Source organism: Epinephelus fuscoguttatus, linkage group LG3 (genome assembly GCF_011397635.1).
Source record: "Epinephelus fuscoguttatus linkage group LG3, E.fuscoguttatus.final_Chr_v1".
In the NCBI taxonomy this organism is placed as follows: domain Eukaryota; kingdom Metazoa; phylum Chordata; class Actinopteri; order Perciformes; family Serranidae; genus Epinephelus; species Epinephelus fuscoguttatus.
Genome location: NC_064754.1, coordinates 7922031 through 7942467, shown reverse-complemented (window position 1 = coordinate 7942467; position 20437 = coordinate 7922031). Strand labels below are relative to the sequence as shown.

The 20437-nt window shown below is 41.6% G+C and overlaps 1 protein-coding gene across 2 annotated transcripts; it reads left to right on the top strand.

The window, feature by feature from the left end:
- The first annotated feature begins 14158 nt into the window (after positions 1-14158).
- LOC125885449 (protein CutA homolog) lies at positions 14159-18666 on the top strand. 2 transcript variants are annotated; one of them, XM_049570988.1, is made up of 7 exons: positions 14159-14251; positions 16070-16135; positions 16316-16464; positions 16789-16848; positions 17064-17109; positions 17868-17917; positions 18107-18666. In XM_049570988.1, the coding sequence occupies exons 2-7, from the start codon at positions 16073-16075 to the stop codon at positions 18204-18206; spliced, it is 468 nt and encodes a 155-aa protein (XP_049426945.1). In that variant the 5' UTR covers positions 14159-14251; positions 16070-16072; the 3' UTR covers positions 18207-18666. The 2 variants fall into 2 exon arrangements, with proteins under 2 accessions (XP_049426945.1, XP_049426946.1); XM_049570989.1 differs by lacking the exon at positions 16070-16135 and having other exon boundaries at positions 14180-14251.
- Positions 18667-20437: the final 1771 nt, after the last annotated feature.

Sequence of the window (20437 nt, the reverse complement as noted above, 5' to 3'; positions counted from 1 at the left end):
CGCCCTCCCTCCTCCTCCTCTGGGGTCTAGAGGACATGTTTAACATTCTACTCTACTCCTCCTCCTCTCCTCTCATCCAGCCACAGCCTCAAGTCCCTGCTGCACTCTGGTTACTGATGGCCAGAGACGGGAGGAGAGGCACAGAAAATCCCTTAATCATGACCAGCACGCTGTTGTTGCTGCATTGTTGTTGCTGTATCATATGTGCACATTCTGCGCAAGCGATATGCTGATGACACACATGCTGCTGTTTGGGCATTTAGATCATTTTCATCTTCGAAGGTCTTTTACCTTTTATCCAATGCATTGTCAAGCAACATATTCAATGCAGCACCAAAACTTTATACGAATAAATAATTAAAACAAATAAATATTCTTATTGCTCAAAACTTCTATGATTTTCAGGATCTGGTCTTATTTATTGTTGTAAGTGTTCTTTTGTTTTAAGGCTATACCTGCTATTTTTAAGAGCCACAATTTATTTTTGTCTTTATGTGAACAAACATTTTTTAAAAAGTGCAGAGGGTCGGAAAATGCTTCACGAAACTCTTGATATGGTCTATTTTTGAATTAGAGTTGCCTCTGTAATTAATCTCACGCAAAATAAAATCTATTTTAGGTTTAGTTAAATAAGTTAAGTTAGGAGGCCAGGGTAAATATTTCTCATCAATATAATTTAAAATATGATATCTATTAATATTTATTTTTCCCCAAAAACCTCAGGGCCTGGAAAGCCAAAAAAGCAACCAATGACTTCACTGTATTCTCATACAACAGTTCATATGAAATTCTACAAAAATGCACGCACAACACGTAAATTATGTAAGGTTACGTAATTTATGTAAAGTTACTGTGGTTATGTTTAGGAAAAGAAACTGGTGAAGATGTTTCTTAAAATGAGTTAAGGTTTAGTTAAAGTTAACATGGTTCAAAACACTGGTCTTCTGGGGAAAGTCCTGTGTTTTTTGACCCATCCACCAACCCTACCTGTGTCCTTACTGGACCACTCTTATTTACTCCTGGCAATGCATTAATCACGTGATTGCAGCCCTGCAAAATACTGTAGGAATTCTGGTGCATTACTTTTCATAGGAAAATGTATGAACAGTGCATGAGAACCTGATGAGCTACATTCCTTCATGTGTTGTTGTAATCATTGGCACTATAAGCTTGCTAGCTACAGCACTAGCTAGTTTGCTATACAAGAAGTAATGTATAACCACCTTAAAGCTGCATTCTGGATGGATGGTGGATGGGTATAACAATCAGCCTACCATATGGATGTAAAGCCAAACCCTGTTATGGTTTCCTTACCTAACCACATACCTTTGTTGCCTTAACCTAACCACATGCACATGTTGGCTAAACGTAACTGTGTGCATTTGTTGTTTTGAAAGAGACTGCATGCAAACTGTGCATTTCCTCTGAAAACGGAAGTGTATTTTGTAAATACTCAATGCATGTAACAGGCTGAGGTTGACACAGTACGCCAGTAGCAGATGTACTCAGGCTACCTCGCATGTCATATATAGATACGGAAAGTCCACGACAAAGCGCTGATTTGTTACAAGGTTGAAGTAAGAATCTGTTGGATAAGTCCCTCCTGCATCAGTTTTGGGTGTTCAGGGATGGCATGTGAAGTTACACTAGTCACATGCATCGTCTCTTTTCAAAATAACCTTCTGTTTTCACAGGAGCAGTACAGTTTCTGCTCATTTAAATGCATACAGTCTTTTTCAAAATTAAATAACAACATAGGTAAGGTCCTTTTTTCAAGTTTACTTCCTTAAGATTGATCAATGAAAGAGCATGGTTAGGTTTAGGGAAAAAAATATTTATGGTTAAACTAAAAAATAACTAGCCTACGTTTGTTGCTAACATAACATCACTTAACATAAGTCATGTGACATACGACCGTGACACACATCACTAGCATAGTATGTTACACGTACTAATACACTATACTGTTGTTAAAATAACAGTTGAGTTTTGGTTTCACATGAGACACAAACAGCAGGCTGCTGGGTAAAAGTCCATCTAACCTTTTTATTTTGGTAGTTGCCCAGAGCATCAACAAATACCACTGCCCGGCATCTTATACTGCCGCTTGAGGGTGCCTCTGTTCATAGGTGTCTGACGCCAACAGGCCGCTAACCAAGTGTTGGTATCTGACGGGTTGGGAGTGCTCTGTAGAGGCTCTGTAGGTGTGAAACAACTTCATAAGGTGATATAAGGACAGTATTGTGTTTCCAACTTGATAAACTGACCCCAAGTGGCTAAAACAGCTGATCATTTATTACAGCTTTAAATAGTTGCTTGGTCTTTACTGAAGGCCCTCTTTCAAACTGACCGTTGTCAAAATCCTTTGCCATCGTTGAGCAGTGCAAATTATTGTATCAAAGTTCACCAACTTGATGCAAATGTTTTGTGGGAATTTTCCTTGCTGCGGTGACCAAATGTACCGATCACAGGAGTCTCCATTCAACTTTAACTCTGCAGGCATAAATGGTTCGAGCTTTGTTCATCTCTGCTGCTTTCTTAGCATTTCTGTAAGAATGAGTGTGTGCAGTAGGTGGGTGCATCAGCATGTGCCCTGCATTTTAATTTTAAAGTACTTTTGTAATTTATGTGGATCTATGAGTATTTGACACAGAGCGACACCCCAACTGAACTTCTCACAAGAGTCTTAATTGAACATGTCTAATTTAGGCTAACGTGGCTCCATTCGCTTCTTCTCTTTCTTTCTTTTTTTAATCTAACAGCCTCTCAAGCACTCCTCTTTCCTCCCTCTGCCTTCCCCTTTTTCTTCCTTCTTCCTCTCTCTCCTTTTTCTCCCCCTCGTTGCCTGAGGGTGAGCCAGGGTGTCCTGTTCCTCTCGCTCTCATCGCAAGCTTCCAGTCTGCATGAATGACTCTGCGTTACCTGCTGCAACCTGGCCTACTTCGAAAGTTCCTCCTCTGCTCTGCTCCAGCGCCACCAGCAAAGTCACAGCCAGACAGAAAGAGGTGGTGGGTTGGTGAATTAGCAGTGTGGAGAGAGGAAGAGAACAGATAAGAGAGGGGCAAAGACAGAAAAGTGTATTGCTTTGAATATATTTTTGAGAGCACTTCATGCTGCATTTATGTTATGTCAGTGCATCATAGAGGACAAACTGGTTACTCACTGTTTTCAGTGGGAGAACAATGGAAAATGTGTTGCAAGCACTGATGTAAAGAGGTCCATGCTTTTTTTTTCTTCTCCTATAAGAAACAACAGGCATTGAAAAGCCTTTCAGAATGGATGCAGCCACATGTTTGCGGAGCTGTTCTTTTTGTCGCTCGCTTTTCATAACAGTTTTCCTCTTTTTTTTGAGTTGAAGAAAAAAGACAAAGTGAAATTTTGGTTCGGTTGTGCTTTTCCACATCTCTGATTTGCTTCCCTCTAATTTACAGTGGAAACATCTAAAGTGGAATCATTTAAATAAATCATGTCCACATTCATTTTCAGACATTATTATAATTACCCTCAACAAATTAGACCATCACTGAGACAACAGGCAGCCTGTACACTCATTTAAAATGGGTCAGAGTGTGTGTTGAATCTGCTACATTCCTGTGAAGCACAACACTGAAACTCTTATTATTTTTGCAGTCTTAAACTTTACATGCTGCAGCTTTATTCGAAGTCTAGTTTATTCCAATTTGGTTTTCACATTAGCTGACCCCGTCAGAATAAATTTTCGCTGTTATCAAAAGCTGTTACCAGAGGGGTAAACAGCAACATGCTCACTGTACTCACAAAAATGAGAGTATGAGAAATATGGTCTTTGTTAAACAGCATAAAATGCTACGCTGCAGCTTTGATCATTTATTCAAAATGTATCGGTTTATTAGAGAACAGGCAAAGCTCTTTAAAGCATAATTTCACCCAAATATCACACACAAACACACGAATTGGCCCAACTATCTGGAGTGGTGCAGGTATCAATGGAGAAACTGTCATTTTTATATTTTACTACCAGCTGTATCTTTAGTGTTTTCTTATCTTAACTAACCTGCTGACCTCCTTTCATGATCTATTTGCATTTGATAAATAATACATCAACACACTCAACCCCAGTAGCAGGGTTCTAAATCCTCAAAAGCAAAAGTAAAAAATCATGAGTAGACGCCCTTTTTTCAGTGTGCAAAGTGCATACTTGTTTATTCATGCCCGAAACATCCATGCATGAATTAACACTTTAATTGGAGTGCCATCCTGTTTGTGATTTTTCTTTTGCATAAAACTGTACTTTTGATCATCTGACTGTTCTTTTTCTGTATTTGTTTTTGGTCATTCACTATGTGTGTGTTAGTACGGTTCTCCGACACTTCAGTGATTCAATCCAATCCCATGTTCTTGCTCCGCGTTTTTCTGCAATGGACTTCACTGCTAACTTTAGCTCTTCACCACTGAGGAACACATTCAAACAAGAGAGAAAGAGGATCAGAGTGAGGAGGAATCAGCAGGAGATTCACTGTAAATGAATTTAGGGAGAAAAAATAGATAAATAAAAAAATGTCCAGAGCGCACACTTCATATAGACAATTGTTTGTTCCTACCTTCTAATATGAGCTACAGGAGCATTTCCTAAATTAGCACATTAAACATGTCCTCATTCCTGAACGATACAGTAGGTTGTTTGCTAATGACTACTAAAATTATATGTATGACTGTTTTGGTTGTAGTTTTAAACACATTGTTTACATGGTTACGTTTGGGAGAAGAACACGGTTTGGGTTATGTTTGTTGCGTAACTTAAGTTCTACGCAGGTAAGTTAAACTAAGTATGTTACAGTTCCACAAGTAGCCTTCGTTTAACATATCCTCTTAGAATGGTACGTACTGTATGATATCTTACAAATTAGTGCCCAGCGAATGATATTATGTCCTTCATGTAAAGTTATGTAGTTAATGTAAAGTTACGAAGGTTAGATTCAGGCAAGTGCAGTTACTGTAGTAATGTTTAGGATAAGACACATGGTGAGAACGTACCTTAAAATAATCATACTCCGCTCAAAGTTCACATGTCTCCGACCTCCCATCTCCTGGGGAGAGTCCCGAGGGAAAGTCCTGTGTTTTGTTACTCACCCACTGCCCTAAGCGACCGATCACTTCCTTATTTACTCCCATCAGCTTATTGAACTTTTACTACCATTGATGCGTGGAGCAGCCATATTGGATTGTGAGGTTGGGGTTGGTCACGGTTCTCTGGCTTTCCGAGGGGTATATCTGACTTCAGGGGGCATTCCAGTAGAAATTTCCAACTAGACACTTGCAAATTCGCAGCGCAGACGGAGGACACCACAACTTTCTCCTTTGGTCCAATCAGTTACAGTTACTGCAGCCACTTGAGGTCGCTGCCTAACAGTAAACATAAATATAAGTCTGAATAAACTGCTTATACTAAGGACCTATGGGGTTATTTTTGGGGGTGAGGACAGTCTCCATATAGTCAATACTGTAGGATAACAATGTTTAGTTTACAATAGCAAACAACAACAATACAAACAAGCCAACATGTTGAGTGATAATGGAGGAGAATATTTGCAACTTTCAAAATTGAAAAATTCATTTATAGTCAGTATTTTAAAAAATATTTCTCTAGGCATATCGTCATGTTGCTCTTGACTTCTTTTCCTAAGTTGTGAACCACAGATGCAGTTAAAGTCCTGTATAACAGTGTAATCAGCATATTTAGAGACGATGACTCACTAGTCCTCTACAAAAAGCCTTATGTTCAAGGTCAAGACTGTAGGCCAAAGAGCTAACATGTATGTCTCCTCCTTAAGCCATGGGTACAATTTAAATAAGCAGATAAGTGCAGGAATGAGTGCGAAGAGAGACGGGCTAATTGCTGTGGATTTTCAGTCCTCCAAGGTATTGTTTCCCAGACCCTGCTGTTACAGAGGTGAACTTCTCTCTCCTCTCGTCTCCTGGGTGAAGGAGGGAGGTCCCAAGGCGGCCCTCCCTCCTCAGAAGTCAGTGTTAATGGGGGCAGAGGAGAGCAGAAGGAGAGAAAGACAAGAGCTCAATCAAGATTTCTGTTACTCTTTTTTTTCACCCTTAGCTTTTTCCATTTTCTCTCTCTGTCTATCCTTCTCTCCTTTTTCACTTTTATATTCTCACTTCCTGTCACAGATTCTGTGTTTCTGAGTCCTTCCGTGGTGTGTGTTGGCTGGTATCCACAGTGCGGATGATACCAAGCTGACACATTCGTCCAAGAACACCAGCCTACACAGAGCCCACCTTATCTGCTGTCACCTGTTTGTCATTATTTTGCATTAGTTTGTTTACAGTAATCAGGGATTTATAGGGCAAGCAGCGCTGTCAGTGAGAAGTCTGTTCATGTCCTATAGAGCTGTGAAGTGGGAGCAGTTCTCATGGGCTTCGGAAGTAACTTCTCCGAGAATGACTCCTCATGTTTTGATCCATCATCATGATCTTGTGCCTCCCACTGACCAAATATCAATCTGCAGAGTACATTTATGCTCCAAGGAGATGCTCCAAACTTTTTGCAAGGCATATGAAAGGTATATATATTTTTCCTCTTACCTGTAGTGCTATTTATTGATGAAGACTATTGGTGTGAGTTGAAAAGTGTTGGAGATATCGGCCATAGAGATGTCTGCCTTCTCTCGAATATAATGGAACTAGATGGCACTTGGCTTGTGGGGCTCAAAGTGCAAAAAAAATATATTTGAAAAACTCAACAACGTCTCTTTCCAGAAATAATGACCCAGTTACTTAAGATAATCCACAGACCTTGTCCTGAGTAGTTTCATGTAGGTACTCTGTAGTTTCTGCCAAACCTCAGATGCTACCTGTATCACCATGTAGAAGGAAGCTTGCATTTACTACTAGTTCAGCCAGCACCACTGAGCTAGCTAACGTTACAGCTTAGCCGAGGAAGATGTCATTAATATTCACATCTCACGCTATTGCGATACATGATCCTTCTGAGCGGTGATATAGTTGGCGGGTGTAGGTCTCTAGAAAGAATTAGCTCCGACATGAAACGAAAGATTGTAAAAATAAGGGACGTAGCTACTGTGACCTGCATTTCAGCTGTCGCCATCTTGATTTTTCCAGCCAGAGGTGACCATATTTGGATGCAAGGGGAGCTGTGGTTCTGACTGAGAAGCCTATTGGTAGCCAGCCTGTCGCTCAAACTTGCCTGCCTGTAATCATGAGTAACTTTAAGCTTTCAAAAAATGTAAACGGGTCAGTTATTTAAAAAATCATCAGCCATACAGTTGTCATGAATGGTCACAGAAACCAAAACAGTTTTTTGTACCAGGCTGTAAACATGTTTATTTGTGCTGTAAAGCTGTGCATTTTAACGTGGGGAGTCTATGGGGACAGACTGGCCTCTGGAGGCGGCCTCAAGTGGCCATTCAAAGAACTGCATTAAGGAGCTCACAACAAGGTCTGTGGATTATTTTGAGTAACTGGGTCGTGATTTCTGGAAAAACATATTGCTGTTGAGTTTTCCACAAGCAATCTAGTTCCATTTTATTTGAGAGAAGGCAGACATCTCCATGGCCGATATCTCCTGCGCTCGGGAACTCACACTGAACAATCTGGATTGATTCTTAGCACGGCAAGTGAGATGAGAAATATATATATTTTTATTTTGGGGTGAACTACACTTAAACATCAATGTTCCAACCAAAACACTCAGGGCCAAATTCACAAAGAATGAACTGCGGCCGCTGATAGCACCTTGAATTGCACTTCATTTGCACCCGCAGTTTGCAGAGGAGTGCCCAATTTTTCACCGGCTTTCTAAAGATGTTATTTACTTCACTCAAACTGCGTGTGGCTATTAGCGCTGGTGTTAGTGAATTAGACGTTGTTTATCAATGAGGCTCATTTGCATAGAAAGGGGCAATTTTTCCGCCAAATATATGCATATTACCTCATTTAAATACGTGAAAATAACACCGGAGCACCGAGACACAATCTGCTTGGCAGCACAGTTAGTGCAGCATTTCACCCTCTGCACGTGCTTTGTGAATTAGACGGTATCTGTTTGCTCTATTTTTACCGGTTTAGTGGCTGCAAAAGCCATGCAATCCTTTTGTGAATTCGGCCCTCAGTTTCAAACCTCGATGTCTGCAAGTATTGGCCCTGCTTAAGTGTCCTTGAGCCAAACGTTAAGTCCTGACCATCTCCAGGATCACTGTTCTGTAGCTGACGTTGACCTCTGACCTCCCTGTGGCAGGGGGTGGAAGGGTGGAGAAAGACCTTCCCCACAACTATAATGAAAGAGCCAGATTACAGTATCATTAAAAGCAATTCAGACATAATATATCTTAATGACTCAGGGTGACTTTATTTGCCTTACAAACACAAGAGGATAAGATGATAATGACTGATCCCTGTGGAGAAATCTAGTCATTAGAGCAGCCGATAGCAACAGGAGCCAATAAAGACACAATATATATAAACATAACATCACATTGGGGGTGGTTCATTTGGAATGCACCCACCAACTTACATTAGACATTAGAACAGAGTATCTTGGATAAAGAAGAAACATTTATGATGTACAATATGCACACTGCCCTGCTGTTTCACTTTGTTAAAATCATAAAGTGCCAGAGTTGGGACTAAATCATCGTTTTGCAAGTCACAAGTACCTCCAAGTCTTTGCACTCAAGTCCCAATTCAAGACAGGCAAGTCCAAAATCCCTAACTTTGAGTTTGGATTCCTGAGCATATCATCACATGCTCTTCATCAAATGTAATTCCACTTTAACAACAGAAAAAAATTATATTATGTTTTAAAAAATCATGAATGCTTTTGTGTATTTGTGTAAATGTGTATATATTTCATTAAAAAAAAAGGTTGTTGGAAGTTGTTGCATTCCTGTCTGTATTTTTTGACCCATATATTTTACTGCATTTAGTTTTTTGCCGACCACCATTTTGTTTTTGTATGCATTTGGCATCAGTTTTTCAAACTGCCAATCAGTGATATCACAGTAGTTCTTCATGTTTCTCTGCTGCAACTTGACTGGATGCTGTCGGATTGGTTCAAATTGAATATGGGGAACTTACGTCAACTTGCAGACAATGCAGTGGTGATCATCGCTGATTTAAGAAATGAACTGATTTGTGGCACTCTTATTAAATATACTTTTTCATCTTCAGGCTTAGGGAAAACAAGTATTTTTAAGTCAAAAGGCTTGGGTGCGGGTTGCCAGGCCAGATGAGATACATAATCCCTCCAGTGAGTTCTGGGTCTGCCCCGGGGCCTCCTACCAGTGGGACGTGCCCGGAACACCTCTAACGGGAGGCGCCCAGGAGACATCCTGATCAGATGCCCGAACCACCTCAACTGACCCCTTTTGACAAGAAGGAGCAGCGGCTCTACTTCAAGCTCCTTCTGGATGTCCGAGTTCCTTACCCTATCTCTAAGGCTGAGCTCAGCCACCTCATGGAGGAAACTCATTTCAGCTGCCTGCATCTGCGATCTCATTGTTTCGGTCACTACCCAGAGCTCATGACCATAGGTGACACACACCATAGGTTGGGACGTAGATGGACCAGTTAATTGAAAGCGTCTACTTCCAGCATCACTGCGGAAACCACAACAAACCACAGATCCATCTCACGCTCCATTCTACCCTCACTCGTGAACCCTGAGACCCTGAGATACTTGAACTCTCTTGCATGAGGCAGTAACTCTCTTCCAAATTAAGTCTTGGGTCATCAAATTTGTGACTCAAGTTTAACTCGAGGTTAAGTCATGTGTCTCAACTTCAGACTTCTATGAACTGTTGTAGTAGATACTGATTTATCTTTAAAAATGTTTATAAGCTCATATAACATGTTGCACTTTTTGAAGGGCTGGTTAAGGAAACCTTCATTGAGAGACTGCAGTGAGTTATAGAAGTTAGTGGAACAGCGGATAACCCAGATGTGATGTCAGGATTTCTGCTCTTTATAGACATCGTACAGCCTGTAGTAAAACAGCAGAGAAATATTCTTTAGCACATGCTCCACTGATCCTGACGGGACATCTGAGCTGTGTATTAGAAATGTCCTTTGGTTGAGGTCCGCCTTTACCCACTTCTTGTCTCTCTCTTTCTCCCTCTCTCTGTTTCTTCCTTTCTCTCTTTCTCTGGAAGTTAAAGGGCCAGTGGAGCCTGATTAGGATGCAGAGGAGGAAGGCTCTGCTGCAAATTGAAAACATATTGATTCTCCTCATGCTTGGAGGGAGAGGGGGCGAGAGACAGAGGGAGAGAAGGAAAAAGACAGGGGGAAAGAGAGACAGAGAGAGAGAGAGAGAAAGGGAGAGGAAAAAAAGAGGGTAAAATCTGGTGATGAAACAGAGAGGGAAAGACAGTTGCCCAGTGCTAGTAGCAACTTGTGTGGATGTCTGGTCTCAGTCACACACGCAAACACACACATATGCATTTTTTTTCATATACTAAGATAGCATCCCATGGGTTGAGGGCTCTATGGTCGCCATGGCAACGGGGTCAGGGCAGCAGTTTGTGCATTATTTGCGTGAGTGTGTGCGTGCGTCTTGTACATGTGAGCGCATGCTGTCATGTCCAGCTGTGGCGGGGAGAGGCCGCGGGATGCCGATGAGAGAGGACAGCGTATAACACGTACAGATGTGCTGACTGCACAGTTTCCATGGGAACAAGCCCCCCCGCCCCCTCCACTCCACCCCACTCTCACCACCACCTTCACCACCAACATATCCCTCCTCCTTCCATTGCTCCTCATTGCTCTTGCAAAGGCTTGACAAGCTCCACTAATACGTCTCGCTGCGTCTTTATGTGTGTCCATGCATTCCTGGTAGAGCTCTCAGATCAGCTACAGCTCAATCTATCTTGTTCTGAGTGCACGAGTCACATCCCCTAAGTGTGTGTGTGTGTGTATGTGTGTGTGTGTGCATATTAGTATGTGTGACATGCTTGTCTCATTCCTTAATCAAGGATGAAGGCGAAGAAAGGAGAGTGTGAGGGAGGTGTTGGATGTTATCAAACAGAGTGGCTTTCTGTCTTGCGTGCACACACACACACACACACACACACACACACACACACAAAGGAAGAATTATTTGTGTGCACACAGACATCACAGTCATTGCTGGTACCCCGTTGACAGGAACTGATTTATTGTCTGTGTGTGTGTGTGTGTGTGTGTGTGTGTGTGTATGTGTGTGCGTGTGTGTGTGTTATAACTACCAATGCTGATCATAAAGCACATTCTTGTCTGGTCTTCTGTACAAAAGCTGCCATCATATGGTTATCCACTGCCACTGCGTGTTTAATAACTCTAAAGTGTTGGTGGCAATAATGGAAAATCCATATGTGTGTACACTACATGCATTACATAGCATGTGCACATCACTGTTTGTATCTATTTCAGACTGCTCTGAGTCCTGCATGACCGTTAAGTCTCGCAGAGAACGCCAAAATAATGAGCACTGCTTTTGATTGCTTATCAACAACTTTCCCATTAAAATAGCCAATTAGAGAACCACCTCTTACATAAGAGTCACATCTAGCATTTAAAATGTTAAATAAAAATCTAAAGCATCATTTCTGCACACAAAAATAATGTTTGCTGTATTTGTGTGTGTACAGTTAAAAGGTTGTACTGGCCCAGAGTCAAACCCACATCTCTGCAGTACCACTCTCCCACCAATGCAAAGATGTTCTAAGAAGTCTGGAGGACCTCTGTAGGTCTGCTACTGGGTTGCAATCAATTGTATTCTTTTACTGGATTGCCCTGCACTTTGCCGCCCTCTAGCTGAGTTGATGAAAAAGTAAAAGTTACCAAAAGCATTAAGATAAAGTCAGATGTGGGTGATGAGTCCCCCTACAATTATCAGCAAACAAAAAAAAAATATATATATATATGTGCATGTGTGTTGGGCTTTGGGGCTTGGTATCCAATCTCAAAGTGTAATCCCAAGCGACAGCAACATCAGAAAGAGGGAACATGAGAAGTTCGAAGAATATCAAGGCCTGAAAGAGGAGCTAGAAAAGATGTGGGGAGTAAAGGCAACAGTGGTGCCAGTGGTAATCAGAGCTCTCGGGGCTGTGACCCCCAAACTGGGAGAGTGGCTCCAGTAGATTCCAGGTACAACATCTGAGGTACCAGTCCAGAAGAGTGCAGTCCTAGGAACAGCTGAGATACTGAGCTGAATCTTCAAACTCCCAGGCCTCTGGTCCAGGACCTGAGCACTGACACTGGGCAAGAGGCAGGGAACACCCTGAACAGGTCGCCGGATTATCACCATTTACCCTCAATTTGGAGACCTCGCTTAAGCTAACCTCCATGTCTTTGGACTGTGGGAGGAAGCTGAAGACCCACTGACACAGTGAGGACATGCAGACTCCACACAGACGGGGCCCCAGCTGGCTGGCAGGTTCGAATACTGACCCCTCTTGCTGTGAGGTGACAGTGCCCAACAATAACGACAATGATAATAATGCGTATATTTTTATTATTATTACTATTATAGAATAGAAATAACTGTATTCATTCTAGAGTTGTGTCGTTCGCGAATGAATCGTTCAAAAGAGCAAATCTGTTGCGTAAACGTACTGAACTGAATCACCTCCGGAGCTGATTCGTTCATTTCTCAGTTCAGTTGAGCTCGGCAGTGAGCGTGCAGGCCGAGAGTGGAACTGCTGATTCAGTCCATGCGAATGATGAATCACTCACGAGGCAGGGTGCAGGGAGCGACTGCCTACCGTGTGACGAATCACTTGGTGAACGAATCACTCGGTGAACGACGTAACCCCAATCCCTGAGTGATTCAAATCACTTCCTCTCAGTGATACACTTTCACAGGGACCGTGTTCTCCAAGCTAACAGCTAATGTAGCCAGGAGTCAAGCCACGTGAACACAATCACACACCTCCCCATTGTTTTAACAGACTTAAGCCCCTTTTACACTGCCAGATTTTCCGCGAATGTTGGGCTGTTTTGCCGGCCAGCTGCGAGCGTTTATACACACAGAGCCGGATTGGCGAGTTGATCCGAGGTGCCCAGTTTTCCGCCTCGTAGGGTAGACATATTGGCGGAACCCTTTTAGTTTAAACTGACCGAGGCGGCCTTCCGCCACGGGAGGGGCTGTTGAAGACTTGTTGGAGGAGCTGTTGATGACGCCGCACGTGCGAGCCACTGGCGGTGGATAAACAGGAAACAGCTGATAGCAGGAATTAGCGAGCAGCTAGTAGCAAGAGGGAAGCACAAACCTGACAGACACTGTAAAGATGAGCAACTGGGGAGACAAGGAATTGCGCGCCCTCCTTGTCTTCGCAAATGAAGAGGCCATTAACCGTCAGATGACGGGGACGGTGAAGAACGGGCCAACTTACAAGAGAATCGCTGAAGGACTGACCAGCCGTGGCTTCCCCCTCACGTCACTGTTTACGTCACACGCTGAGCCGGCGGCATTTTGCTGCACTCCACGATTTTGTTTTTATACTGCCAATGCTGAAAAAAGACTGATTGGGCTTTCCTGCAAATTTGCACAATTCCTATCTAAAAAGGGCTTTAGTTTCCAGATAAACAAACTTAAAAGGTTAGGCTGGCCAGTAATGAGACTCACCAGTGCAGGGCAGACGCAGCAGCAGATCAGCCGTGTATCAGTTCAGTAAGTCGGACTACGCAGTACACAGTCAGGGCTCCTCCTGCCAAGCACTGAACGATTAGGTGAACGAGTCTTTTGAACGAATCTTTTTAATGAACTGATTCTAGTGATTCAGTAACATCTCAAGAACTGCTTTGCCCATCACTAATTCATCCCCTAAGATTAATTATTATTATTATTTTCATGATTATTATTATTATTATTATTGTGGTCTGTTTTTATTACTATTGATTATTAAAATTAATAATTATTATCATGTAATATTTATTATTGTTACAAGCCCTAAATGTGCCTTACATTCTTGTCAAGACACCAGATAGCTTATAACAAAGGAAAAATGTGACAGACAAAGACATGATGTAGCCTTTATGGATGTGTGTGCATATATGTTGTGGTTAATTATCCACGATTAAATGGACAAAACCCTTTCTTTTCTTAACTTCGTTCTTTACTTTGACTAACATCAACGAAGCCGTGAACATGAAAGGGTCTGAAGAGAGCAGCTTCAGACTCCACTGCTGATTCACGACAGTTTCACAAACACACAGCCGTCTCGCTTTACGGTAGTGTGTGTCGCTCGAGCCAGGCAGCTGTCAGAAGGTAATGAAACAAAAAACACTCTTAAATGCTTCTGCTTTTCCCGCTCGTATTTACCAGATTATCTGACGTTATTTTATAACTCCGTCTTGTGGTTTTACTGTTTCACAAACTCACCAGTGTTTCTGCTCCCGACTAACAACGACTAACGTTACTGCTAACGCTTACACATGCTAACTGCTAGCTAAACACACCCCGTCTGCAAGTCACCTGTAAACTAGAAACTATCACTGTTCAGAGGTTGGGAGCAGTGCACAGGTGTTGTGTGTCATATTTGTATTATTCCTGTGAGGAAATGGTTGTCTTATATCCACAGCATGTTTAGTAAATTAGCGACTTAGCTAAACTGTCTGCATGCTCTGCTAGTGTACTACAACAAGTACAACATCTCAGACTGTGCATATGAGCAGGTCTCACATTTGAAACATGGCAGCAATAACTATGTGAATATGTTAGCTGACCAGTGGTGGAATGACGTTACATTTACTCTTGTACCACATCTAAATACAGTTTTGAGGAATTTGCATTTTACTGAATGTTTCCATTTAATTCTACTGTAAAGTCTTTTGATTTAAAGCAGTATTATGTTACTGATCTACCCAGTAGTACACAAAGTATTCAAAATTGGCCTCACATTTACAAAGTACAACCAGGGACAAGGGAGGTGTCTCTAACAATTCCCCTTTCATTTAAACAGAAGTTTAAACTTTATTTATTAGTGTAAAGGTTAGGAATCAGTCAGAAACACAGTCAAAGTCAAGCACAATTTAATAAATTAGGTTAAACATTGTCCAAAAAAATATTGTGTGTATTTTAAGAGCCATTGTAAATGGTCGATCACATTTTTACAGCCAAATCCTATTTTAAATCCCCCTGAAATGTGTGGCATTTTGCACAGTGTAGGCCTATGATGAACATTGCACATCATCCTGCAAAATATAGCAACAACTCACTAAATAAATGTTTAAAAAAACAATTTTGAAATTGGGTTTTTAAAGCCCAGTTCAGACCAAAGATTTGTGACGAGACGTGTTGAAACAGGCAGCTCGTTGCAATGCGTTGTTCTGAAACGTTCTAAAAACCTGCTGCTTCACACCAGTGCAACTAGATGAGACAGTGTATCATCTCTATGCAACAGCTCTCTGTACTTCTGTTGTGATTTCCAGCTTTCCAGGCTGATTTTGTGGCTGAATGTAATTTGTAGTTTCTTGAAATATGAATGAGGATAGTGATAGTGAGATACTGGCTACAGCTGCATTTGTAGTAGTGATGAAATGGTAAAAAACATTAAAAAAAAAAACAAGCATCAGATGGACTTTATTGATAATAAATACGCCACATTTATATAAATAAGCAGCGGCAATTTATCAGTCAGTGAGAATGTCTATGTCTGCGGGGGCTTAAGCACATACAGCGAGCAGCAGCAGCGACCCACCGTCCAACCCCGGCACGCAATGAGGATGGAAACAGAGGGCTCGGCCACAGCAGGCGGACGTGCTGTCTGCAGTCATTTTGACTTGACCAGCGGACTTCACTCCAAGCTGATTGGCTGTAGAAACAAGTGACATGCTTTATGTCCTAAAACCAGCCGCTGGTGATTTGGTCAGCTGAGTTGCAGGTGACACAATCAGACGCTCAGTTCACACCACTGCAGCATTTCTCTGCAATACTCCAAAACAGTTTCGTCTCGTCACAAATTTTTGGTTTAAACTGGGCTTTACTTGTAATGGAGTTTTTTACACCATGGTATGTTTTACTTAAGTTAAGGATCCTCTTCCACCACTGTGTCTGGCTAACTGGTACGTTTATGACCCTGCTCAGGCAATGCGAATTGGACTGCCCAGTGCAGAGACACTGCAAGGTGGATCCTTGAAAGCTTTGGTTGTGGTGAGTGTGTGTTCCTGTCATGCTCCATGCTCTATATAGATGTCTCTAACACATTTGAATAGTTGATATAATAGTTTGTCCATTGTCTTTTTTAACTCTATGTCTTGCTCTAATGCTCTAATGTATGTAACCTGTTGTTGCTTGGGTTTCATCCTCTTCCTCCTCCTTTTCTCCTCCCAGACGGTGCTCCTGAGTGTGTTTATGTTCCAGCTGCTGAGGACTGTTGGACTGAGGGCGTTTTCCATGGCATCTGAGACTTACACATCAGGCACACACTCTGCCGCTTTCGTCACTTGTCCTAATGACACAGTGGCTAAAGAACTGGCCAGGTGATACAATCAGCAGCAGCTTAATTCTGTTTTAGAAATGTGTGAAATGTGTAACCTTTTTTTTCAACGTGATTACAGAATAAAAGATAAAGTAAAAGATGGGAAAATCCTCTCTTCTTGGTGTGTCTCTCCTCTGTTACTCACTCGAATGAAAATGAGATGTCCCGTTTGATTGTAAATTATTTTAGCTCATATTCTTCATCTGCCTGCAAAACAAATGCACATTTTCGTTTCTGCCATTCACTCAATATCATTTAGCATTCTTGCCAGTTCGTTCATGCAAATTCATGTGTGGCTGATTCTGTATTTTCTTCTGTTTCTCAGGGGTATTGTGGAAAGGAAGCTAGCTGCGTGTGTCAACATCGTCCCAGCAATCACATCGGTGTAAGTTTTGAGATGGCTGCTTTTCACTGTTATGTCTGACTGGTTTGTCTGTGTTTTAAATATTCACAGGGTGTTTTTGCTTAATGACGGGCTTCTTGGGCAGCATTTGAAATAAATGATTTTATCCTTTAAAAATTGGTGCTTTTTAAACAAATGAATAATGAAAAGAAGGATTTATGAGATGACAGATTCCTGATTTTGTTTTGCTCCTTCAGATATGAATGGCAGGGTAAGATTGAAGAGGACAATGAAGTGCTTCTGGTGAGTATTGACTGAAGTGTTGTAATAATTTATGCTGTGAAATTATCAATCTAAATGCAGCAAAATCTTTTTAATACATGGGGTGAAATCCTGTCACTGCTATCATTCATTGAAATGCTGATATTGCTACAGCTGCAATTGTATTACTGCTCTTCTTACTTCTACCACATGCACTACTAGTACTAACTGCTGCAGATAGCATTACTGCTACAACTAGCGCTAGCACTAATGATCAAAAACCTAATTGCAACTTCTTCAAAATTTCCTGACAATTGAATTTACAACTGAAAACACGGAGCCCATTTCATAGAAGATACAGAGATATATATCATCAGTCAGTCTGTAAATACCGAGGTATGATTTTTGTCCATATTGCCCAGCCCTAAAACAAAGCATCAGAATGTCACATCAGTCCAGTCCCGCCAGCTGTCCCTTTAACACAGATGTTGATTCGTTGCTGCTACTGCATCCACTCCCGACTAAGAGGCAAGACGACTTTGTTCCCCCTGTTCTGCGATCTTACCTTTTGTACAAAATGGTGAGGTGGAATAACAGCGTGACATTCGTGCCTTGAACCGGCTGTGTGAAAGGGGCTGCAGCCTTTGTCGTACAGGATGAGAGATGGAAAAAAATTTGGGTCATCCTAGACACAGAATAGTTTTTTAAATACCAAAGAAATACGCCTGTGATAAAGCAATAAAATTGTCTCAACTGTCTGATGAGCTGTGGAGCTGACCCAGTGTCTCTCTCCTCTTTAGATGATTAAAACAAGAAGTACCAAGGTGCCTGCTCTTGCCGAATATGTCCGGTGAGTTTATTTTTAAACTCAGTGCAGAAAACACCTTCCTCCAACCCAGCTCTCACGGGAACACCTTGTTGCTCCATTATCTGCCATGACTCAAGCGGTCAAAGAGTATGGATTTAATTACTGCTGTTTAAGTGTACCGTGTCTTTCTGTACTCCCAGCTGACTCATAACTGCACGTTCTTCTCTTCAGCTCTAACCATCCTTACGAGGTGGCCGAGGTCATCAGCCTGCCTATTGACCAGGGCAACCCGCCCTACCTCAAGTGGATAGGGGAAATAGTCCCTGAGTAAGGATGGAGTGGATGAATTCATTCATGGATTAATGTTGGAAAACATGTACACAGTTACTGTTTCCTTTGAAGAGACGTCAAGACACTATCCAAATCTGTAATGGTATTTCTAACTGCATACGACCAAGAGTTAGAAGACAATTAAAAGTGCCCATTGTGTGAATAAGTACCACACTGGGAGTTTTGAAATGATTCAAATTATGATAGAGCTAAGATATTTCCTTTTTGCTGTGCTCCAGCCATCATTTGATTCGTCCAAGTGCTGAATATTTTCCCTTCCAGTATGTTTACCTCTAGAGGGCAGCCTTGGTCTTTAATTTTCAGAGTCAGCCAGGTGCAGAATGAACTGTGCTGCAGCTTTGACTTGTCTGAAAATGCCACTAAAATGTTTGAACAGACATCTGATAGATTTCCATGGTGAAAGAAGCATTTTTGCAATAAAGAGGAGGATTATTTTTTAATTGGTTTGAAGTCTTTCTTGGTGAACAACACACAGTAAGGTTGAGGTCATAATGACGAACATGACAACAGTTACATACATGTAATGTACACACTACATACTGTATACGTGTACACGTGCAGAAGTTCAAGTGACACAATTGCATACAACACCACGTTTTATTGAAGGACAAAAATATTTACACACCACTATAATCTGTGGTGCAGCATGGTGGTTAGCACAGTCATCTCACAGCAAGAGGGTTCTGGGTTCTGTCAGGTGTGCATGTTCTCCCCATACCTGCGTGGGTTTTCTCCCGGTCCTCCTTAAGTCCAAAGACATGCAAGTAAACTTAACAAGGGACTCCCTTAGGAATAAATTGAGTGTCAATGGCTGTCTGTCTATGTGTGCCTCTTACCCACTGTCAGCTGGGATTAGCTCTAGCTCCCTCACAACCCCCTGAAAAGATAAGCTGGTATAGCTAATGGAGGATGTATAGAACATCATCTGTAAACATTTATTTAGCCCACTCTCACCACTTTATATTTTACCATTGCTCTGACAACATTGCAGATTATACATCAAGATGCAAACACTGAAAACAAACCAAGAAAAAAACATGTGGCAGACTGTATAGATATAACCTGGAATAATAATCTGGAATTTGACATAAATCTCTGAGCCATAATTAAATGTGACATAAAATATAGAAACCACAGTACAGTACATAACACACATTAACTATTTCAACTGTCATAACCCATGGTTTTCTTCACATTGACCATATCAACATAGTAACAATACACATAAAGCAGAGAATCCTCAAAAAAATATATATCTGTGCTAAAAATAACACTTGACATAGATGTTTCATCGCCAGCAAGAGTTAAAAGTTGTTGTTTTTTATGCTCCAGTGATGCATATAGTCTGTTATGTGTTAGAGAGAAATATCTTTTACATGTTGCCTTCATAATTTAAGAGGATGTAATAAATAAATAAATAAATAAATACAATCATCTATACACACACTGGCATACGGGGTGTGCAGTTTTCTTACTAGCATGTTTTTAAGACAAAATCATATCTTAAAAAGTTCCACTCACACAGAAAAAAAGACTTTAAACCTGCTTCCTCCGATTTACTGTAGAGGGTTGCTGGCACTGTTATGTGTTGCACATCTCAGGTAGCAAGATAAAGCATGTAGTCAGGTAACCTCAGAGGTCCAGTGTGTAGAATTTCGAGGGATACATAGGCAGAAATGAAATACAATGTTTATAACAATGTTTATCTTAGTTTTTTCAGTTACCTGAAGGTAAGAATAGTGTTTCTGTAACCTTAAAGGGATAGTGCACCCAAAAATGAAAATTCAGCCATTACCCTCTCACCCATATACCGAGGGAGGCTCAGGTGAAGTTTTGGAGTCCTCACAACACTTGCGGAGATCCAAGGGGAGAGGGGGTAGCAACACAACTCCACCTAATGGAGGCTTACGGCGCCCCAGATTCAAACGTCAAAAAACACATAATTGAAACCACAAAATATCTCCATACTGCTCGTCTGTAGTGATCCAAGTGTCCTGAAGCCCCGAGATAAAAAGTTGTTTGTAAAAACGTCATTTGAACTCTGTTTTTAGCCTCATTGTAGCCTGTAGCTCTAACTGCCTCTCTGTACACCGTGCTCATGTGTGTGCGCTTGTGCGCGAGACCAGCGAAAGCACGTGAACACACATGAATGCGGTGCCCATGTCTCACGGTCTCGCGCACACACGTGAGCACGGTGTACAGAGAGGCAGT